The 24,145-nt window shown below is 45.3% G+C and overlaps 1 protein-coding gene across 1 annotated transcript in view; it reads right to left on the bottom strand.

Annotated features, from left to right (window-relative positions):
- Positions 1-13: 13 nt before the first annotated feature.
- LOC146664054 (transmembrane protein 150A-like) overlaps positions 14-24,145 on the bottom strand; it is a 31,398-nt gene continuing 7,266 nt past the window's right edge. Inside the window, exons 3-8 of the mRNA XM_085417066.1 lie at positions 21,553-21,600; positions 19,193-19,279; positions 17,058-17,125; positions 9,715-9,842; positions 2,444-2,621; positions 14-1,184 (exon numbers count right to left, since the gene is read on the bottom strand). Of these exons, the coding sequence (XP_085273192.1) occupies positions 940-1,184; positions 2,444-2,621; positions 9,715-9,842; positions 17,058-17,125; positions 19,193-19,279; positions 21,553-21,600 (754 nt within the window). The 3' untranslated portion in view covers positions 14-939. The remainder of the gene's footprint in view (positions 1,185-2,443; positions 2,622-9,714; positions 9,843-17,057; positions 17,126-19,192; positions 19,280-21,552; positions 21,601-24,145) is intronic.

Here is a 24,145-nt window from a genome sequence, read left to right as displayed (position 1 = left end):
GGAAATGTTTATTCAATCAGAACAACTTTGTACTGATTTGCAGTGAAGCTTTCCTCTAAACAGACCTCGAGGATCTTTACAGTTTAAAGCTCAATAAACCTGAGTCAGTGGATTCCTGTATATCTAAAGCTAACCACAACCCGTTATGTGTGCACACACTGCATCATTTCATATTAACTGTTTTATTGTTTTACTTTCAGTGTACATTCTAAGAAATACAATTTGAATAAAGTATTTCCGCGTATGATGAAATTAAAGATGTTAAACATATCAATGTTTCACCGTCATAGTTTGGTCCCATTAAAGAGAAATTATACAGCATTTTTTTGGGCAATGAGCTGAAATGAGAAACAACAAAAGACAAAACAAAACTGAGCTTATCTGGGAAATATGAGAGAGCTACATGGGCAATGTTGCCTTAAACAGTTGCACCAAGTGTTGAAATTCAGCTTAGAATAACATTTACATCTTTAAGCTACTTTGATAGGAGAGGCTAGTTGTCGCACATGAAGCCCACCTGCTGTCTGATGTTTGTGGAAACCCTCATCTTGCGGCGGAGGTATGGAGAGAAACCTGATTGTGTAACAAAACTTCCTGAGTAGAAACAATGCAAGGCTCCAGGACTGACGGCGCGCAGCGAGGAGCGACATCTGAGGCACTTTCAGAGACCGATTGTTACTCTGAGACAATTAAACCAAACATTAAGGACTGTGGGTGTGCTCGTGTGTGTTTCTTTGTTGGTGTTTGTGTTCGCACAGGCATTGTTGGTTTTGTGCAACGCTTTGCAGGACAGAAGTCTGTCAGTCTTTGGTCACTGCTGAGGAGAGCAGCTTTGGCACTTTGTAGTAGTGAGTGTGGTGATATGCAGGGTGCAGCATCCAGGCTCTAGACTCTGTTACTCTTTCACCTCCAGTTTTTCTCAAACACACCATAGTTAAGTCACAGGATCGATAAGCTCTCTGGCTGGTGGTGGCCGGCTCCGCCGACCTCTGTCTTGTGGTCAGAGGTGGAAAAGCTCTGCATCGCCCCGCCTTTGGAGAGCACCATCAGGGTGTTCCCCGACATGCCCCCAAACTCAAAGGCAAAAGTCCCGTAGAAGAACATGATGATCGAGCAGTAGATCCACTCAAAGATGGCGGAGGCGTGCTGCAGGGCATAGCTCTCCTGGCAGAAAAAAACCCCACCTGGTGATCAGAGGGTTAAGGCGAGCAACGGCTGCACAGTGGTTCAGTTTGACATTGTTTTTATTGCTCACGTACTGAGATGTACTGGTCGCTACTTTGAATTCGGTCCTGTGCTGTTAATATTAAGATGGCTTCACCATCACATTGACCTGTGGTCAAACCTGACCCTCTAACACAAAGGCCCACCTTAAAAAAAGTGATGGTTTACCTTTACCATTAACAGCCAGTAAAAGGTTTCCTGTGTCTGAATGCAAGCCTCACATAGACTCCAATCAATACCATCCATACATTGATGACCTGCCTTTTAAAGGTGCATTGCAGATGTTTTATCCCTAAATGTTTCCTTACAGACTTGACAGCAATAAACTCATCAGACACATAATCTTCATGACCAAAAACTCCAAGTGAGCATTTGGTTTCAGTCATGTTTGTAAGGCTGTGTGCTCTCCAGCAGGGGGCAATGCAACATACCATACATTATAAATGTGCTGGGTTTTAAACACTATAAAGAGCGACAGTCACGTGTGCAGACAGACAAGAAATTAGTTTTATACTAATGTGCTGATTTATTGCAAAAAGCTGAGTTTCTCTGGATTTATGCACAAACAAAGCCAGTTATTGTGAAGCAAAATGACCCTTTTCTCCCTAATATATCCCTGCAACCCATTCATGCTGTTTTAAAGGTTTGATTAGCTACAAATGCATCTTTTAGTAAATTTAGGGGAACAAACTGTGTTATGTATAATGGATCATAAAGTAACTACTAAAGTGCTACCACACTTACAATTATGTCATTAAATATGTTAAAAAAAGGTCTTAAATTCTCTTCTTAATGCAAAAGTCATGTAATCAGTACTGTAACAAGTCACTTTCATTACTTTTAGGAAAAGTAACAAATAATGTGCAGTAATACATAACCTTTTTTTGGCTCATTTAACCATCATGAAAGAGAAAGAAAAACTATAGTTATTAAATCTTATATTGACCCATCCATTCACCCTGAGCTCCTTGTTCCTGTCTCTGTGGCTCCATAAATCTACAACTTACGCTGCCATAGGTCCTACAGCCACTAGAGGGTGCCATGTCTCGAAATAAATCTTTCTCATCCAGCTCTGACACAACCCTGCAGGGTATCTATGCCACTGAATGTGGTTTTAAACAAGCAAATAAATAAATGCAAGCAACCTATGTGTTAGGGAACTGTTTCACTAAAAATGTACTGTAGTGCTGGAAGAAACACAGATAAGCTTCAAGGATACTGAGCACCAGGGCGATGAGGGCCAGCAGGGCCATCCCCACTCGTATGTGACCTATCCAGTATTCCTCCTGGGTCTTGGCCAGTCTGTAGGTCAGAGCCGACTGAAGGCACACAAACAGCATGCTGGAGGGGAAGGCGACCCCAGCTCCCACGTAGTGAAGGACTTTAGCAAAATCCACCTGAAAAAAAAGAAAACAAAACAGGCGGATAAACAAAAACTGTTACACTGAGGATCTGGAAGTAGAAACACGGCACGGAAGAGAAAGACATAGTCGGTCTTTCTCATCCACTATGAGAACTATGAGAGCACGGCGCTAACACGTTAACAAGCAACCCACGCTAACGCGCTGACGCCGTCCAGCCCCACGCACGGGGCGATCCACGCTAACTCGCTAACTGTGATTTGCAGCATTAATGCGGTTATGGCGTTAACGTCATTTTAACGAGATTAACGCTGACAGCACTATTTTAAATGCAACTAAAATCCTCCTCTTTTGTGTTTAGGACAAAATAAATTCATGTGATATCACCAACTGTCTTTCATAATGCTCAACATCATCATATAGCAGCCACTGTTTGACTGATGTGAGCTCAGCACCAGGCTTTATTAGATTTTCTGCACTGAAAATCACGTTAACCGGAGGATGAACACTGCCACCCTGTTGACTGGGTGAGGTTTAAATTTGTTGTGTAAACCAAAATATCTTAACAACTCTGGGAAATTTGTGTTATATTAACAAATGTAACATAAATCAATTACTGGATGTATTTCTCTCAAATACGCCTTCAGGCTTTAGTACAAATCTGGAGATGGAAGTTTAAACAAGTCCTTTACTCAGCAGAATATCATTTACACCTCACAGTCTTCTTGTGGGAACATCAGGACAAAACAAAGCTGATAGAAATGCAAACAGAGGTCATTGTGACCCAGCACTGTTACCAAATCATCTGTCACAGGAAGCTGTAATGATACTAATTTACAAAGGAAGCTGGATCATCACCATTATCATCTCTGGCACTGGAGGAGGCGACACGGTGTCAGCTCGAACTCCACACATAACAAGCCGGAAGATTACCCGTCACTGCCATGAGCTCATCTCGTCTCAGCATCACAGACGGAGGAAGTTCATTTTTAATATTTTCTCCTGCAGTCTGTGAGAGCACGTTTTCAAATACAGCAGCTGATTTTATGACGACACATCTCCTGAGCCTGGACTTGTGGTTTATTATGGAGAAAAAGCAGCGGTTTAAGCCGTCTGACCACAGGGAAGAGACCCAGAGAACAAACAAATACTCATTCAGCTTGAGTTATAATTGTGCTTACACCAAGCATCTGAAAGTTTTTTGTTCATGAGCTACTTTTATGTGGGTCGTATCCTCTCATATTCATCTCAGCATTAATTATAAAACTGATTCAAAAGAGAAGGGCGAGCAGGAAGATAGATAAATCTTCACATACGAACAGAGGAAGAGGAGTCAAATGCAGGACAGTTGACAGGTAAGCTGAGGCTGTGTAAAATCCTAAAAACAAGCCATGTTCATATACCAAAGGGCAGTCAGGGAGGCCAAACAATCCAGGCAACAGGTGACACAGAAGGAAATAACTACAAACACAAGGAAAAATACTGAGAACACGAGGAATTGTGCGGCAGGAGGTTTATGTCCTGAGGACACTTATTAGAAACAAACAATTACCAAGAAGGGGTCACGAAGAAAGACAAGAAGTAAAACTGACAACAGTGTAAAGAGAACAGTCCAAAAAAGGACCGCCTACCTGCTTTTCCTAACCACTTTTCCTCGACCTCGACAGAAAACATCACGAGGCGAAGGAAAGGAGCGAAGGAGAAATGATGAGTACTGTGCACAGGGATTATTGTCTGCCGTACAGAAACTACAACACCCAGAACATGGACTACAAAATGTGTTTAACACAGCTTTATCTTTATTTTGTGAATTATGGTGCGTTATTATTCCCACGTGTTTTTGCACTACTGTATCGGCCTGCAGGGTTCTCGGGTTTCTCAGTCAGATCCACACTTTGCTCAGGTCATCTGCTCAGCTTCATGCTGCAGAAGCAAGTATCAGCAAACATTTCGATGGTGTTTCCTACGTCCATCTTTATTCAGTGTCTATGTGTGATTTAAACCTTATTGTTGGTGCTAACTTTTTGGGTTTTTCTGGTGATTGTGACGACTGGAATAAAGGTCATAAAACTCTTCTGACTAATAATAAAGAGCCTTCAAAGCTAAAATAACTCCCTGGAGGTCTTGAAATGATCTTGAAAATGTATATATGAATTACTGTGTCAGGCACTGTGGAATAAGACCTGGGACATGGGATGATAAAGGTTTAAAAATGCAGACATACCACCGATGAATGAGACCACAATAAGCTCTTTGTGGAACGATGCATGATGCAGAACAATGCTGCAGAAATTTTCCTTTTCCACGCAGACTCTTGGCCGCATCATTCGTGATTTCCTGAAACTCCAGTTCAGCATTCACCCTTCTTTCTCTGAGACATAAACAGACTGGATGAAGCTGTTTATCATTGTGTCAGAGCCATGCGTGCTTCTACAGTATATGAGCCCAAGACGTCTGCCATGTTTACACTGTGGGAAACACTGCGATTCATTATATAAGACCGAGCATAGAGGGGGAGGGAGGAGGGCGCCACGGCCAATCGGCGAGCAGGGGAGGGTCGCCCTTAATCGATGGTGGGCGAATGGATGAAAAGAACTGAGGCTGCACTGTGCAGTGACTCTGAGATGTATTTGAGGGGGCCCACATGTGCAGAGACAGGGCAGCAGTAACCTGAGACCCCAGCCTCCCTGCATTACTGTGACCTCTGGCAGCGTGCACACGTGCCTGAATATTATCACTTCTATGTCAAAACAGCTCAGACGGCCGCCACATGCACACGCACAGTAGAAGCTGAAGTACTCCGATCTTTTTAATCAGCCCACAGTTTGTCTACTTTATTCTATTGGGACTTTATTTGCACAAATGTTGCTGGATCTGTACTTTATTTAGTCTCAAAATCAGTGCAGACGTTGTGTTTACGTACAACCAGTACAAGATGACACACACTCACATTGCCCTGTGAGTTCATTATGCTATCACTAGTTGTGCAGCTATAGTCCCAGATCAGCTGATCATCAAACCACAGCTCATCCAACTGGTGAATCTTTGGCCTGCTATATTAGCCGGCCCACAGCTGCTGTGTCTCTGCAAGCCACTTTGCAACCCTCCTCCACCTGATCTGTTCATGATGTGTCCGACTGCTTCACCTCCTACCTGAACTAACGATATGCTCAATTTTGTGCATCATGTTAGCGCGTTTCAACAAAGATGATGCAGTTTTGTTTCCACTGCAAAGTGGCCACTTAAATATGTAAAACTGTTATATGGTGGTTGTAAAAACCGTCAGTTAAATCCCTGTTTGTTATTTTAAAAACAAATATTTTAAAAACAAAGGGGTGAATATGATGTTAAAATCAGGCTACATCAGTGCAGTTTACATGTAGTGCAGTGGAGCATTTAGCAGCTAATGGGCCTGATATATATATATATATATATATATATATATATATTTAAATCAGCAATCACACAGCAAGAATCAGCTGGTTCTGAGCTCAAGGACAACAAACCTTCAAAGAACAAAATGGACCAGAGCACACTGATCACATTAGAGCCTTTACATTTGCAAACATTACTTTTGTCTCCCCTAAAGTATCTGAATCAGTGATTACAGGTTTAAATTAAAGTTAATGTAATGCACCTGTGTTTGCCTGCAGTGACAAGTCATAATATGTGATAAGAAGATTAGGAAAGGCAAAGAATGCAGAAATTATAAGGAAAATCTTTCATGTAATTTGTGTCTTTGAAGTGCTGTGAAGTAATATTAAACAATCCTCACATGTATTGCATATTAAATTGAGTGTAGGATACATCTAGAGCTGTAAAATAAATGTATTGGATTAAAAAGTCCAACATGTCTCAGTGACATGTTCTGCAGTAAAAATCAAGAAATCAAGTGACACAGTTGACTGCACGTAGTTTTCTTTTGCTTCCTATGCGTTTCTTTCCTCTGATCTGCAAACTAAAAACATTCATTATTATCGCGGTGACATTCAGACGCTGCACCGGTGCTGCATTCCTGGCAAAACCAAATCAGCACAGGTTTAACAGAAGATTTCGTGCAAGTCAGAACTTGAAGCACCAAGAAATAAAGGAGCTTGCGCTGTGACCCTAATGTACGCATGTGTGTCCTGAGCATCTGCTGTAAAAACCTACACGTTGGTGCATGTGTTGCAGCTCTTCTCTCTAATGAAGCCATCTTCTATGAATCAGAAGAAAAGGTGAGCCAAAGATTGAGCTTTTTTCTGAAAAATGAACGGGCGCTTTGTCGTGAGAGCGCCCTTACCACGCTCGAGTGTACCGAGGGAAGAAACACAGACGCACAACACGCAGCCAAAATTTTGTTTTTATGATCACAATACCACAGCGAGACAATTTCCAGACAAAACAAACAGAACATCAAAAGGAAATGTGCTTGGAAGCTCTACAAAGAGCTGCGAGTCTGCAGGAGCGAGGATCATCAGAGGCTCTGCAACCGCAACTCAGCAGAAACCCCGTATACGCCAATCCAACATTCACAGTGGTGCGAAAGGACATAATCCAGCTCGTAAGGTCGTAACTCGATTTTTCGAAGACTCGATTGAAATGGGAATGAGAGACAGAGTTGCAGTGCGTGCACGTAGCCACGTTTGCTGAACAATGGGCTGCACCGCAGGCTGAGGTGCACACTGGGTCATTGTGTAACTTCATGTCTTTGATGCTTGACGAGGCTGTGTGAAGCTGGAGAAGGGCTTGGTAACAGGTTTGTGAAAATAGTTATGAAAGTTAATGTTGCTGTAGGAAAGAGGTGTCAAACATAAGGCCCAGGGGCCAAAATCGGACCAGCAGACTCTCCAATCCACTGCACAGCATTCAAAAATGTGAAGGAACAGTAAAAGGACCGCAGGACGCCTCATTCACCGACTTATTCGCCTACAAGAACTTTTTCTACACCCAAGTCCTTTCAATCTAACACACAATTATTCTCTGCTCAAACAGCAGCTTCAGTCTCTTGTCCAAGATACTTGGATACCAGGGATCGAACCATCGGATGACCTGCTCTATGTCCTCAGCCACAACCAGCCCAAAGGTGTCAATTTTGGACTTTTAACTGTATTTTTATAAAGTTTTATAGCTTTACGTTTACTGATAAAGGCTGCACACATGAGTATCCATGTTACAAAAAGGTAGGTAATGGATGTAAGATTATAGATTAATAGATTAAAGAAAAAATGAAATAATGGAAAAGTTCCTGGTTTCTTAACATCTACTAAGGATTTTCTGTTTTTTATAGACAGATACACAGCGATGTACACATGGATACATTTTTACTAATCTTGACTATGAAAACCAACCTTTTTAAGGACTTTTAAGGACCCAAAATGATTTATTTGAAGCCAGGAAATCTGCCCTGAGCTTTATATAGAAGCTGACACGGCTGTTAAATATAAATTACATCACAACGATGTGATCGTGTCAGCTGCACTGATGTTCTTGGAACATTAACTGTATAAACAACGCGTGAAAATTACACACAGCTCTGAGTTTTTAACACTCGCTCCTGTTTGCTCCCCTCGCTGCCTCCTCTCCCCACTCTGGCCTTTCACAGCTGCCTTCAATCCACATTGGAGCCCATGGATGTATAAACACACCATAATCCCACCACCCAGGTATTAGTCAGTCCTTGGGAATATGCATTGGAGCCTCTACTGTAGGTTTTCTCTATTTACATGAGAGCCTTTAGTTGATACATGGCAGATCTTGCAGAGGAGAAACTGTTTAATAAAGGTTACTGCTAACTCAGTGTTTGCACAGACACAATTAATGAGATATGAGCTTTAACATCAACTTTATGAATGAAAAAATGAAAGAAGAGTCTCAGTCAACTTCAGGTGCAACATAAGGGGAGGAGTTAGAGAAAAAATGCATACAGGTTAGGTCTTTTATCCTGGTAACTGTTTTTCTCACGTCAGGATAAAAAATCTGTCCTGAAAAGAGCGTTTGATTCCAAACAAATACGGTCCCTCATATCATAGTTTGGTTTACAGTGGACTTAAATGAACAAAGTGGTGATCCTGAATGGTATCTCAAAGTCTGGATGCAGGTGAAAGTTGTTTCATTCAACAGACTGGTATGTGCTTCCCTCTTCCCTCAGAGATTAGCTGCCCATTAGCTGAGTTTCTGTTCTGGCTGAGGGGAGGCAGGTCAGTCTGACCTTCTTCATGGTCATCACTTAAATTACCTCCATGCTGTTTGTTACATTCAGGCCTTCTGCTTTCAACTGACCCATAAATCATGAAGTCTTATCTCTGCTGTGTGGCCTGAACACGGCATCAAGCCCGTTCTACCTCCTACTTCACTGCAGTAAATGTGGAAAAGCACAAAGTTACCCAGGTGTTAATACATTTTCTAAAACCAGCAAATGTTGTGTTGCAGGAAAAAAAAAAAAAAACAGTGCACCCAGATTAGTTTGTTTTTAGGCTACACATGGATTACAAGCTTCCACCTCAGTTTCAAAGAAAGCAGCTGCACAATAGCCGGAGGTGCCGTGAATCACACACAGTGAGATTTCCATCTCTGATTATGTAACTTACTTTTTGCAGCTTTTTTTGCAGGATTTTTGCTTTTGTATCTTTCACGTATAAATATCACCCCTCAATTGATGTTGTTGAACGATTGCATAAGAATGATTTGGGGCCTGTCAGGCCCACTATCCCAGTTTCTCTCCCCTGTAATGTCTGTAAAGTCGATCAGATGGAAAATTGGCAGGATTCTGAATGAAACTGGGACAGAGTTCATAAAATTTGAGTTAATTTAACTGTGAGGATAAACATTAAGTCGTTTAGGAATAATTGCAGGATCCTATCCTCTGAACAGAGTCTGCCTAAAACCACGTGCGACTCTTTTTTACAGGGATCTCTCCTAAAAGAGAGGAGTTAAAGTTTGCAGAAGAATAAAAAACTTCCACTATTATCACCCTTGATTTACATGAAGTGAATGATTACACAGGCAGGGATGAGAGCTGTGGGAGAAGGTCAGCGTGAACAGATATTTACTGTCACTGCTGCTCGTGTGCTGTGAGTCTATGAAAAACTGGGCTGACAAACATTATCCAGACTTTTTTGATCTCATTGACTCTGACTGGATTAATTACCTGGAAGTTTCCCACCATGATGAGCCCCGCGGCGCAGAGCCACCCGGCGGAGAGGCCGGCGGTGTTGAGGATGCAGTTCTGGTGCTTCTCGATCACGTGAGCGTAGCGCAGCAGGCCGATCAGCATCACTGGAGGAAGTGAGGAAAAAAGGAAATGACAAATCGGGAAGAAAGGACCGTTTTTGTTGGTCAAAAAGTTATGTAACCACATTTTTTTCTCTTCCAGGAAGAGAAGCTCACACTACAAACTCTACCTGAGGTGTTTATGATTACTCCAGCGGGATGAGCTCCATCTCTACAGAGCAGAAAAATAACCTCAGGGCAACAAGCATGAAGCTTAGTCCTCTCTGAAACTGATTTGCTTAGGCTGCTTGGAGGCAGCAGACAGAAGGCTTGCATCATTTGTACTAAAAGGGTGACGCTGCTGGTCCATTCAATTCACTACAGAGTCAGATTAACAGCACAGATAGTCTTACAAAATTCTAGCATCACTGGATTACAGTTTATAACAAAGTACATGTCCTCAAGTTCTTCACTGAAGTACTAGTTCAGTATACTTGCAGCTTATTTAAGTATTTCCATGTTATGCTACTTTTTGCCTCGATTCTACTACGTTAAAGATGCAAATGTTGCGTTTTGTACTCCACACTGTTTATTTTAAAACATTAATTCCTTCTTATTTTACTGACAGGCAGTGTACGGACAAAGGTTTTAGCCCACACCTCTTAATCTTTTAATTCAGGTGTTTTCAGTGCCATTGTCACCAGTGTATAAACTGAAGAACTTAGCCATTCGGTCTGCCTTGACAAACATTTGTGATGTAAAGGGTTAATCTGAGGGTTAAAGGGTTATCCTCCATGTAAAGTTACAGAGCGGGGACACAGAGTGCTGAAGCATCTAGAAAAATCCCCAGTGCTCTGCTGAATCAGTAAATGCAGAGCTCCAAACCTCCTCTGGCAGTAACATCAGCACAACAGCTGTGCACCAGGAGCTTCATGGCATGGCTTTCCAGGGCCAAGTAGCTGCTGAAGGTGTGATGTGCAGGGGAATCAGTACTAGTATCCTTACAGTATGATTATAGATAAAGCTACTATCTCCACCTGCAACATTGAAATGATCACCAGTTAATTTAACATGCATATCTTTGGGACTGTGGGAGGAAACTGGAGTACCAAGAGAAACGCCATGCAAGCACAGGAAGAACATGCAAAGGCAAATCAAATTTCAAGGTGTGTACCAACTCAGGTCCCTGCTTTAGCCACACCATCATTTTTGCAACTATAAGACTTCCAATGCCCAAACTGCACAGAATAAACCTTTAGTCGTGCTCAAAGCTGGTGTCATGGTCCTGGGCCATGTGGGCCCAGTATTCTTAGTTTTTCATGTATTTTTGTATTTTGTTCCTTATTTAGGCCATGCTTCCTGGGTTGATCTGTTACGTTGTTCCTTATGTGTTTTCCCTTCGTGACTCTTACCCCCTGTGTGCCCCTCTGTGTATTTATGAGCCCTCGTCTCTCTTTGTGCTTTATTCTATGTTTTCCCCAGCCCGTTATGTCTGCGTTCTCCCCGTGCTCTCTCTCCTCCTGTTTGAACCTCTGTACTTCCTGCTTTACTTTGCCCATCTCCCATCAGTGTTACGTTCACTCCTGCCGTGTCTTGTTATGATTATCAGTGTCACCTGTGTTCCCCGTGTGCATCCACTTCCCCTGATCATCCCTCATGTGTATTTAGCCTCTGTGTTTCATGTAGTCTGTGTCGCGTCGTCTGTGTTATCTCCCCTACCCCTTGTCGTAGTATCCCAGCCATAGTTTGCATTTTGCTGTCTAAATCTCATTAGAGTCATAGTTCCCCAGTCTATGTTCAGGTTTTCCCTCAGTTACTTTGTTGTTCTTTTCTATGAGTTTTTCAGCCGTAATAAAAGGCTCGTTTTTGTTGGAATCCACTCCTGCATCCTCGTTTGTGTTCGCACCTGGGTCCACCACACACCTTTCCGCACGGTCTGCCTCCGCAGACCTTGACAGTACGACGCGACCAGTATGGACCCAGCGACACAGAGAAGGGAGGTCGTTCAGACAGTGGAAGCGCTATGCTGTCAGTGGATGCAGCGTTCCGGGGAGGAGGATACGGAGGAGTTGCTTCACCCATTGCGGGTGAGCGTAACCGTGTTCCCCTGGCTGTGGGAGGCGCTACCCCCCCTGATTTCTGATTACCTCCGCACCATCCTCCAACCCCGTCCTCAGGAGCAGGCGCCCAGCGCACGGGCCGCGTCACCACCGTTCCGCTGTCACGCAACTTCCCCATCACCGCCTCCACCATCTTGCGGCTCCGGGGTGATTAAAGTTGGCTCACTGAGACTCGGACGCAACCTGGGGTCGCTACCATCCATGCCTTCGTACACGAGCCGCTCACCCTCGCCGTTTCGTTCGGACTTCGCTTCTCCAGCCTCCTTTCTGGCACGGATGTGGTCGGAGGATGAGGAGCCAGCCGTCACAGCTATCAATGTGTCAACAGCCGCTGCTAGGAGGAAGCGGCGCCTTCGTCGCCGCCGCACGTCAGCGCAGCCAGAGTCCGGGGTGTCGTCAGAGCAGTCGCCTGGGCCGGAACCGCTGGCCGAAGCCGCCTCCGAGTCCGTGTCAGCAGTGATTTTCGGCTCTGAGGAGATGTCCCCACAAATCACTGCCCGGGACATCGCTGAACGGGAGCAGGTGGTTCTCGCGGAGCTGGAGGAGAAGCTCCGGTGGAAGCCGTGGCTGACCCCCGACTGTGAGCAAGTCTTTCGGGGAACGCGCCTCGCTCTCGGGGGTCCCCGGAGTTGCCAGGGACTTCCACCGCTCACCCCGCCCGCTTCCACGGATAGAAAGAAGCGGCACTCTCGCCGCCGGCGCTCTGAGCCCCTCACAGTTCAGTCAGCTCCCTCGCCGCCACCCTCAGTTCAGTCAGCTCCCTCGCCGCCACCCTCAGTTCAGTCAGCTCCCTCGCCGCCACCCTCAGTTCAGTCAGCTCCCTCGCCGCCACCCTCAGTTCAGTCAGCTCCCTCGCCGCCACCCTCAGTTCAGTCAGCTCCCTCGCCGCCGCAGCTCCAGTGCCGCCTGTAGCGCAGGCCCCAGTAGCTCCAGTGCCGCCTGTAGCGCAGGCCCCAGTAGCTCCAGTGCCGCCTGTAGCGCAGGCCCCAGTAGCTCCAGTGCCGCCTGTAGCGCAGGCCCCAGTAGCTCCAGTGCCGCCTGTAGCGCAGGCCCCAGTAGCTCCAGTGCCGCCTGTAGCGCAGGCCCCAGTAGCTCCAGTGCCGCCTGTAGCGCAGGCCCCAGTAGCTCCAGTGCCGCCTGTAGCGCAGGCCCCAGTAGCTCCAGTGCCGCCTGTAGCGCAGGCCCCAGTAGCTCCTGTAGCCCAGCCCCCGATAGCAGTACGGTCCGCTGGTCAGCTTCACATTCAGCCAGGGGTCTCAAATCTCTCTGGCTCTGCATCAGCTCCTGCTGGGAGCTCGGATGAGCTCATCCAGGACTCCGCGGCTCCCACGCCGCCATCTACCTCGTCAGCTGGAGGGTCCGGGGAGCCCATCCAGCCACCTGTCTCCGCTGGAGGGTCCGAGGGGCCCGTTCAGCCTCAAGCCTCGTCAGCTGGAGGGCCCGAGGAGCCCGTTCAGCCTCACGCCTCGTCTGCTGGAGGGCCCGAGGAGCCCGTTCAGCCACCTGTCTCCGCTGGAGGGTCCGAGGGGCCCGTTCAGCCTCACGCCTCGTCTGCTGGAGGGCCCGAGGAGCCCGTTCAGCCACCTGTCTCCGCTGGAGGGTCCGAGGGGCCCGTTCAGCCTCACGCCTCGTCTGCTGGAGGGCCCGAGGAGCCCGTTCAGCCACCTGTCTCCGCTGGAGGGTCCGAGGGGCCCGTTCAGCCTCACGCCTCGTCTGCTGGAGGGCCCGAGGAGCCCGTTCAGCCACCTGTCTCCGCTGGAGGGTCCGAGGGGCCCGTTCAGCCTCACGCCTCGTCTGCTGGAGGGCCCGAGGAGCCCGTTCAGCCACCTGTCTCCGCTGGAGGGTCCGAGGGGCCCGTTCAGCCTCACGCCTCGTCTGCTGGAGGGCCCGAGGAGCCCGTTCAGCCACCTGTCTCCGCTGGAGGGTCCGAGGGGCCCGTTCAGCCTCCTGTCTCGTCAGCTGGAGGGTCCGAGGGGCCCGTTCGGCCTCACGCCTCGTCTGCTGGAGGGCCCGAGGAGTCCGTCCGGCCTCACGCCTCGTCTGCTAGAGGGCCCGAGGAGCCCATCCAGCCACCTTCTGCTACGCCTGGTCCAGCCTGTGCTTCGTCCGCTGCAGCCTCAGAGCCTTCGTCCGCTGCAGCCTCAGAGCCTTCGTCCGCTGCAGCCTCAGAGCCTTCGTCCGCTGCAGCCTCAGAGCCTTCGTCCGCTGCAGCCTCAGAGCCTTCGTCCGCTGCAGCCTCAGCCTGTGCGTCGCCTGGTCCCGCCTCGACTGGGCCTGTGCCCACCGGGCCTCGGCCAGTACGCCTGACACTGGAGAGCCGCCGCCGCTGCCTTCCGCGCGGCCGGCCCCCTGAACTGCTCCGTCGTCTCCTTCGCCGCCGCCGCTGCCTTCCGCGCGGCCGGCCCCCTGAACTGCTCCGTCGTCTCCTTCGCCGCCGCCGCTGCCTTCCGCGCGGCCGGCCTCCGGACCAGCTCTGCCACCCGCCTGGTCGGCCCCCCCGACCGTGTGACCCGTGAACTCTGGTGCCTGTGGGCTCTGGGTCGGCCCCCTGAACTTTGTTTTGACTATGGTCATGTGCTCCCGTGTTTTCTGTTGTTTATTTTGTTTCCCGTTCTGGTCCCTCCGTCCTGGTCCCCCGCCTCCCGCCCTGGGTGGGTTGTTTTCTGTTTTTGTTTTTGTTTCTCGGGTTTGGGCTGTCGGGAGCCAGCCCTTTAGGGGGGGGTGGTGTCATGGTCCTGGGCCATGTGGGCCCAGTATTCTTAGTTTTTCATGTATTTTTGTATTTTGTTCCTTATTTAGGCCATGCTTCCTGGGTTGATCTGTTACGTTGTTCCTTATGTGTTTTCCCTTCGTGACTCTTACCCCCTGTGTGCCCCTCTGTGTATTTATGAGCCCTCGTCTCTCTTTGTGCTTTATTCTATGTTTTCCCCAGCCCGTTATGTCTGCGTTCTCCCCGTGCTCTCTCTCCTCCTGTTTGAACCTCTGTACTTCCTGCTTTACTTTGCCCATCTCCCATCAGTGTTACGTTCACTCCTGCCGTGTCTTGTTATGATTATCAGTGTCACCTGTGTTCCCCGTGTGCATCCACTTCCCCTGATCATCCCTCATGTGTATTTAGCCTCTGTGTTTCATGTAGTCTGTGTCGCGTCGTCTGTGTTATCTCCCCTACCCCTTGTCGTAGTATCCCAGCCATAGTTTGCATTTTGCTGTCTAAATCTCATTAGAGTCATAGTTCCCCAGTCTATGTTCAGGTTTTCCCTCAGTTACTTTGTTGTTCTTTTCTATGAGTTTTTCAGCCGTAATAAAAGGCTCGTTTTTGTTGGAATCCACTCCTGCATCCTCGTTTGTGTTCGCACCTGGGTCCACCACACACCTTTCCGCACGGTCTGCCTCCGCAGACCTTGACAGCTAAAGCTTGATGATTCTGCACATCCCTGTGTGAGCAGATTCCTGATGTCTGTTTATGAAACGTCGCCTTCAAAGCTTCGCAGCAGTTTCACACGGCTCTCCCACCCTCCTGTCTGATGATCATGCCGTTCACATCTGGCACTCATCTCCCTGAAAACTGCAGAGAGCGACTGTTTTGATGTTCCCGTGGGTTGTCCAGCAGCGAGCACAGTGGTCCGTTTGTGGCGATCGAGTGCACGCCACGATAAGACTCCGTGTTTTGGGTTCTGGGTTAGGCGTGCGTTTCTTGGGCTGCTGCACAGCAAGAGTTTGACATTTACCATTCTTCTAACCTCACACTACACCTTTGAATTAAACAAACTCCCCCACCAATATAAACTGAGCATTGTTTATGAAAGGGGAATAAAAAAAGAAGGAAAGCTTTTGATGTGGGAGAAATGAGCTCGCTCACAAACCCTAATTTTTGCAGACTTCACCGAAATCATCCATAAAAATGGTAATTACAGGAACGAACTTGTTGTTCCTGTATTCCTGCAAAGAGAACAAGAGGTCCTTCCTTTAAGTATTTATCTATTATCCTTCAAGTCAAATTAAGATGTTGTCATTCCTTGACTTGGAAAGAGCACTGCTCAGCCCGGGGTCGGGACACCACGGACCAGGACCGCAAAGTTACACACCAGGGCACAAATGTTTGATGCGCTTTTGCCAATTTAAGACAGATTTTGAGAGCTACGTATCAGGCATCTGTGGTCTAATGAAATAGAAAGTGACAAAAGCAAGAGAGCGAAAAACAAGAGAAGTAAAGTTTTCTATTAAGCTCTAAAGCTTATTTTTCTCAAGTCTTTGTCGCTGTTTCAGACTATTTTCTCTGATTTTCGTGTCTTTTGCCACAATGAAAAAACACCAAGATGAAGCCCTGAAAAACTTTTGTGCCCCATGGATGGAAAAACAGTGACTGTGTGTTAACAGCCAAGTTCTGAGATAAATCTGGTTCAGGGAAAAAGCCTGAGCTGGAACGGGTTAACAGGTTTTTAAACTTGCCCAAATTCCAGCATTTTCTCAGAAAAGCAGCATGAACCTGGTGTTCATAGGGGAGAGGTCACCTTAAATAAATGGCTCTGTATAGAGAGCAAATAGGCAGCTTCAGTCCAGGACACTCGGGTCAAAGGGTTGACAATATACTGCAAAATGTGTGTGAGTTCACGTTGGATCACAGGAAGCGCCCAACACCAGGAAATTGTGTCTGACTGAGGCTCCTACAGTCGCTTTCAAATCTGGAAAGAACTGCATTCCTTTGAGGCAAACTTCCATTTATGCATTTCCAAAAAGTTGATCAGGGTGAATTCCCTGAGTGTACATTATCAGAATCCTGGCAAACATTTTTAAAGCAAATATAGAAAAAGAGCCAATATACCCTCTGCACACCGGGCAACGAACCCTGAGCAAACCACAGAAAATCAATGCTTTTGGCACACAGAGTAGCTGTCCGTATGGTCAGAGGGTGAATGCTTGTGGGTCATTTTATTCAGAAAAAAGCAGTATCGATGGCCTAGATTGAAGTTTTCTCTCAGATTGAGGGCTGAGGCCAGAGCTGGCCGTGGATTCTGGGGAACAGAAAGTTGGCCGGAGCCTCTCCAGCTGAAAAAACAAGTCCTGTTCGACCAAGATGTTGGGTAAATATGTACGAGAGTAAAAAAAGAAAAAATACTATAAAAGCTGAATATTTGTAGACCAAAACCATCCTGGTTCTTACCCATAAAGGATCCGGTGCTGCATATGAGGCTGAAAAAGCAGCTTTCAGGTGGCAGAGTTCCACATTTACTACAATGGAAACACAGACGAGAGGAGGGTGGTTAGTATGGGCTGTACTCAAACTACGACCCCCTGTGCTTGCTGTCATATACCCCCTTCTCCATATTTTACTTTTTTTTTACTGTGCACAACTGGAAAACCCATATTTGTGTGCTTAGCTGCTCTGTGATACTAAAAACCTGCCAGCATTTTTTCTATAAATATAGAGTCTTTGTGGGAGGTCAGAAAGAAGGACACACATCTGTATCTCCAGCTCAAAAGCATCCAAAACATTTTCCCATCTAGACACAATAAGCCGATTAGATTTTAATCTTGTCAGCAACACTTATTCAGCACCCTGGATGTTTTTGTGGGGGGAACATAAGACTTGTGAAGCACTTAACAAAAGCCTTTCTTTCTGCAGAGGTGAGGAGGAGCCTCGCTCGGGCAAGTGCGGACTTATCTAAGATCACGATCTTCACTGCAGCTGCTCGCCAAATATCACTGCAGTTTATCTGAAACCGGATTAGTTAAAGAAGCGGGCGACATCACTTTCTGGAGCTACATGTAAGACTTGCAAACCCTAAAGCAACAGTTTCAGCTGATGTTTGTAACGCTGCATGGAAACAAAAACTGATTTTCAGCCCCATGAACAGCTGCAGATCTCGTGGATTCCTGACAGTTCACAAGGATTTACAGGTTGAAACAGGCAGGTTTTTAAACTCTGAACTTTCGTAGCTTGTTAGTCCCTATTTCATGGATGTCAGATGCTTAAATTGGGTCAATGAGCTTACACTGAGGGCTAGATGTGAGTTTGCTTTAATTTAATCCCCAAAATAAAAAACTACCTTGGATTTATTGGTTCATGTCCTATAAAAGCCTCTTTACCTGCACTTTAAAACAGTCATGCAGTAGCATTTCCTCTGCCTTATCTATCATGATGAAACTTTGTTTTTCCAGCTCTGACACTTTGATATTTGGCTTGCATAAATATATTCTGTGAGTTCAACGACTTTCTGAAGACTTTGTTTGATGTCCGTGGCTCCACATTTCTGCTGGTGTGTTTTAAAAATGACAACACAAAGAGTCTCAGACTGTCTTCTTCCTTTTGCAGCTTTTCTTGTGTTATTTCAATTAGTAGTTTTAGTAAAACAGGAAAATTTTGTTTCTTTTTTTAGAAAAGGACCAAAAATCAAGCACGTGCTTGCTCCAACTGAACAAAAGCAGCCAACCTCGAAAATAAACCACTGACCACAGCAGGGCGGTTTGCTGTGTCACATCATCTGACATCTGTGGTCAGATCATGTGTACAGCATAACTTTTTTTGTGTTTCAGTGAAATTGTTATTACTGCAAAAGCAGAACTAGGACCGTCAGTCTGCTTCCTCTTTGTGGTTTAATGAAGGATAGGGCAGGAATGACTGCAACGTGCAGCCGTTCTGTTCTTTGAAGTTCCCAAATGCTACAAGAAACCAGGAGTTTAGCAGGTAAGCACACAGCAGCAGCAGCCAGCTCTGTTCTAGGATGCCCTCTGGACCCAGTGGAGGTGGTGAGTGACAGGAGAACGGCGGCTAAGCTGTCATCCCTGTTGGACAACATCTCCCACCCCATGCAGCAGACTGTGACAGCACTGAGCAGCTCCTTCAGTGGGAGACTGCGGCACCCACGGTGTGGGACGGAGAGATTTCGCAGGTCTTTCCTCCCCACTGCTGTCAGACTCCATAATAAAGACTTTAACTGATCAAGCACACACATCCATACATATGCAATAATACTAAGTGCAATAATCCTTTCTGTCATCGTTGTATTTTTACTCAGTTGTATATAGTATTTGTATTCTATTTTTATCTTATTGTATATTTATTTTATTTTATTCTACTGTATATAGTATTTTATTTTATTCTATTCTGTACAGTTGTGTACTGTATTTATTCTTATTGTATTCTAATTTTTGCCTCATAACTTTTGCACTGTCCACTCCTGCTGTGACAAAACAAATTTCCCACGTGTGGGACTAATAAAGGTTATCTTATCTTATCTTATCTTAGCATGGAAATTAAAGTCCACCTGTAACACCCGCAGAGGTGGGCTCACTGACCTGATGAGTGGTATGTTGTCCAGGGTGCAACACAGTACAGGTCCCCTCTGTAATGGAAGCGGCTCCACACAGGACTCATTGTAAACCCTAGAAAAACACACATGTGCATCCATTTATTTCAGTTATTCAACATGATTCAGTGTTCGGAACAATCGTTATCTCTCAGAGCGCCGAATTTCTTGCGGTTGCTCGAATTTCTTAAAGTAGGATGGGAGGCCTTCAACTATCAGCCCCATCTCCTTTTTTAGGATTATGCTTCAGACTTGGGACAGCATGGTCACTGGTGTTGGGGTTCGAATGCACCACCTAGCCGGGACCTTTCTGCATGGATGCGTGAGTTCGCTACAGGTTCCAGCTTCCACCCACAGTCCAGAGACATGCAGTTAGTGCGGTTAGCTGAATGTGATTGGTCATCTGTCTCTGCGTGTTGGTTCAGCAATACAATGGCAACCTGTACACTGTGTCCCCCACCTATCCGAGATGGGCTTGATCAGGTGACTCCGGAGTATTGCTGTTATGGGCCCACACTGCTGGGGGATTTCCCATGATGCCACGCACTTCTTCTCCACTCTCATCTTTTTAGTCTCCATGTGTTTCCATTCCACTACTTTATGTCATTATGTTTATTGACTGACGTTTGCTGTTTGTGGCCTGAATCTGCAGGAGGTTTGTTCCTGTTAAAAGTGAGTTCTTCTTCTCCACTGTCGCCAAGTACTGCTTACATGGGATCATCGAAATGTAGGTTGTCTAACTCCCAGTAAAAAAGGTTGAGTAAAAATGTGATCTTAGTGTTTCACACGAGATCAATGTCAATTCAGGGAAACTGAAGTGACCAAACGTGTTGAAAACTCTGTTAATGGTTGAGCATCAGCTGCGACACGTTTGGCATGATAGCGCTCTTACTGTACGCAAATGACGGTAGAAAATTAACCCAAAATGTTTTCAGGTGAAAGGTCTTTTATGTAACACAGTTAATGTTCAGCTGCATACTTTGTTTTTATTTTGATTTCTATTCTCCATTTGTATGCAAGTGACTCAAACCGATGTCTCATTTAACTCAAATGCAAAATAGCAAACTACATTCCTGCATTACAAATGTTAAAAACTGGGTTTGTAACATTTTATCTATAAATATATACCTGTATTTACTAAAATACCTGTATATGCATGTAGACAGGGCCTAAATCGACATATATGTGCAGATACAGCACTATGGAGATATGTGGTCCCAATATCCCAGTGGCCATATGTTGAGAAGCAGGGTACACCCTAGACTGGTCAGAGTGTAACACTTAGAGACAGACGACCATTCACACCTATGTGCAATTTAAAATCACCAGTTAACCTAACCCCACTCTATGTCTTTGGACTGTGGGAGGAAGCCAGAGTACTCGTGGAGAGCAAGCAAACCCCGAACACAGCTTGAGAGAAAGTCTGTTTTATGTGTTTTTATTTGTTAAGGACACGCTCCTGTTTACAGGTAAACACACAGAGTGACTCTTTAACCCTCATTATTTGATTTGGCTGATTTTGTTTTTTACAAACACTCAGAGAACTTATCAACTTCTAATCTGATATGATGAAAATGTTATCCAACACTTGCTGCTTCACTCATTCAGCAAATAAGGAAAATCACTGTTATCATCCCTGGAGTTTTAGTTTGTAAATATAACTCCAAGATTCACTCTATTTATCTCTGAAGCTGCATTTTCACTCAAGGAGCCCTGATATTTCCCACTGTGATCTATATTAAAGGCCACTGAAGAAGAGAAATCTCAACTTCTGGTTTAAGTGGTGATGCTTTGCAAGTGGACTCATTAGTTAACATGTTTTTGTACATACGTCACAATGTTTTTAGCATCTTTAAGCTTTCTTCCTGTTGAAAGGACTTTTTTCTTTCCCACTGTGCCCAAGTGCTTGTTATTGTAGGGTCTTTACCTTGCAAAATAAAGCACCTTGAAATGACTGTTATGATTTGTGATTTGATTTGGCGCTTTTTAAATGAAAGTGAACTGAATTGTCTGGTTTAACCAAGCAGAGCTGAACAGTTGAATGCAGTCTTGAGAAATTGTGCAACAATCCTGCTTAAGGTCTGAAGCACTTTGTGTAGTGTAGACATCTCTGACTCTTTTTTTTTTAATCTAATCCACAGTCAAAAATCTATCTCTGTGAAAGTGACCTCTGGTCACTGCACTGGAAACAATTTGGAAAAAGTTTCCTCGTCTCTTTGGGAACATTCCTGATGCGGAGATGCAGCTTGTGTCTCTTTGGTGCTTTGAAGCAACATTAAACTGCTGACCAATACTATGGTCTTTAAAATGAACCCGATATGTGTGTTTGTGTGTGTGTGAGTGCTGTACCAGTTGTTCACAGGGCAGACGTGCTGGTTGTAGAGGGCCATCGCGTATCTGTGAAGACAAAGAAGAAGAAAATCTTTGGTCAAAGATCTGAACAGACGGTTAAAGAGGCAGACAGAAAATGATGAAGATTCAATCATGCTGTCAGGATACGGTCTGGAGATAACACTGGCTCTGCTCTCAAAACATGTCCAAAGCTCTGCCTCACTCGCTGTACTGCCGCATTTGAAAGTATTGTCACATCCAACCACACGAACGTCTCCAGGCTCTAATAATGTTTTCCACTAACAAAACACACATGAATCACCACACGGTTGTTTTCAGAGACGGAGACAGCTCCTCTTCATCACACATGTGCGTCGAGCCGGACGGCTGCATATTAACATGTACTGTTACACCACAGGGATGTTTAAAAAAATGTCAGTTACACAAAACAACCTCCACACACACACACGCAGAGCCTAACAGCCAAACAGAGATCATTCATCACACACATAAATGCACAGTAGTACATTTTAGAAGCACATGTTCTCTTACTCCACCAATTTGGTGCAGACTCCTATCTCTCAAACTCAATGCTGGATTTCCATAAAATTCTGAACAGACAGTAATTTCCTCCAGAGGATAAATGCTTCTGGTTTCGGTGATCCTCCGACTTTCTGTCTGGCTGTACCAGGAGATCTTACACACAAAGGTTTGGCAACTATCAAATAGAGATTTTGCACAAACTATCCAGATAGTTTTTGGGGGTTTTTTAATGCAAAACCCTCTGAGAAGTCCTTGAAAACAATTTGAAAGTGCTGTTTCTTTCCAAATATAACTGGCAGTTGACCAAAACTCTAAAAGATGACGCCAACACAGAAGTACCAAAAACTGCAGTTCCTCTAATGGCCACTTGAGGCTGACTCCCCTGTTAAAATGCTCAACTTTACAGCATTAAAAAGTATTAAAATCTTTGATTCCTTCTTCTATTTTTGGCCTCTTCTTTTTTCAGTCACCTTCATAAAACAGCTGTACAGAGTTGACCCTTTGAAGCCATCATTTCTACTTTTAGTCCTCTAATCTGAGTCGCTGAAGTGGAGTCCTCTATCAGATTTGTGCTGTTGGTGCATTTTTCTAGGAATTAACTTCTAAATAATATATTCTGCTTTGTGCTGCAGACCTCCCAGGAAGTCTGTCTGTGTCAATTATTTTACCACAATCTCTCAAACCTGATGACAATCCAGCTCCTTGTGAAGTAGACTGCAACAGAAATCCCTTCAGTCTTACTCTTCAACTCTTTTCTACTTAGGTTTAAGATCAAAAGCCTGCAAAATGCTTGACATTTCTACCATGATACTTAAGCACAAACTCATGAATCTGCTAATGAAGTTGCATTACAACTGCCAGTTACAACAAGTAAAGACATACATGGATTAAGTCACATGTGCTTCTTGTTCAAAGTGTGTGGCATAAAAACTCTACAAATACTCATTTTTACCACATTCAGACAAATTAAAACAGGTTGTTACCAAAATAAATAACCAGTGGACATAAAATCTCCCATATTCCACACCATAATGTTGGTGGTGCACTATCACTCAGGTTGAAATATGTCACAAATGGCCCATTAGCCTCTTTCAAAACAACCGTGAGGACATATTGCACCATAGATCAGATACACAGGACTCAAAAAAGCAAGATGCCAACAGACATGTGACCACTGGAGCGTCTTTATTGATCGCTGATAACGAGGGAATTCTCGGGTCAGAAGAATTGATTTGCCCTTTACAAAGTTGATGTGGAGTGAGTGGCCTGACAGAGGCCGTCCACTCTCATCCACTTCCCTCCCTCCCACGACTCATCTTTTTTAGTCCTGCTGCATGTACTTGAAAACTGCATGCCGTGTAAACTAAAGTGAAGATCACGGTGTGAATGAGCCGTTAAACTAGAGACTCAGATACACCGCCTCTCTCATCCCATCAAATACTTCAGTGTTCTCAAAGCTGTCAGCACCGCCAAATCACACAGAAGGTGACCTTTGGATTCAGTGCTGTGATGCATCGAGTTCAGGCAACAACGTGATGGATTCTTACTGCCAACACGTGAAATACGAACACTTGTAAAGCACTCTTTGTTTGACCGATGTGTTTCAGTCTTTGGCAGGGACCCTGGTGAATGGCTATCACCCGAAACATGCAAGTCTACCAGTAAAGTTTCTCTACATACAAGTGTTGCTGGAGCGTCAATCTTTTTGGTCTTCCCCATGCACCCTGGAAATAGGTAAAGTTTTACCAGCAATCAAACCAAATTGAAAACTGTGTTTTCTGTGTAAACCTAATCAAAGATTCTTTTCAGTGCAGCATCGGTCACTGCATGAAGTGTAACGTCATCAAACCTCCTATAAGCACTGATCCTCGTGCTCTGGCACGCTTGACTCGCTGCAGTCTTCTCCTGAATGGGAAAAGAAAATCACAGCTGTGGCACTGAAATAGAAGTTGAAACAGGAAATGGCATACTTCCAGTAACTTTCTGTTGGCACTGCCAAAGCACCTTTCACAGGATTCATACTGCTGTGTTAAATCTACCCCGAAGATCCCTGCAAATCCCTTTGAAA

The sequence above is a fragment of the Rhamphochromis longiceps genome, linkage group LG8 (genome assembly GCF_057381845.1).
Source record: "Rhamphochromis longiceps isolate RC_006_pf linkage group LG8, R_longiceps_female_GT1.1, whole genome shotgun sequence".
Classification (NCBI taxonomy): Eukaryota; Metazoa; Chordata; class Actinopteri; order Cichliformes; family Cichlidae; genus Rhamphochromis; species Rhamphochromis longiceps.
This window is presented reverse-complemented; position numbering and strand designations above follow the sequence as displayed.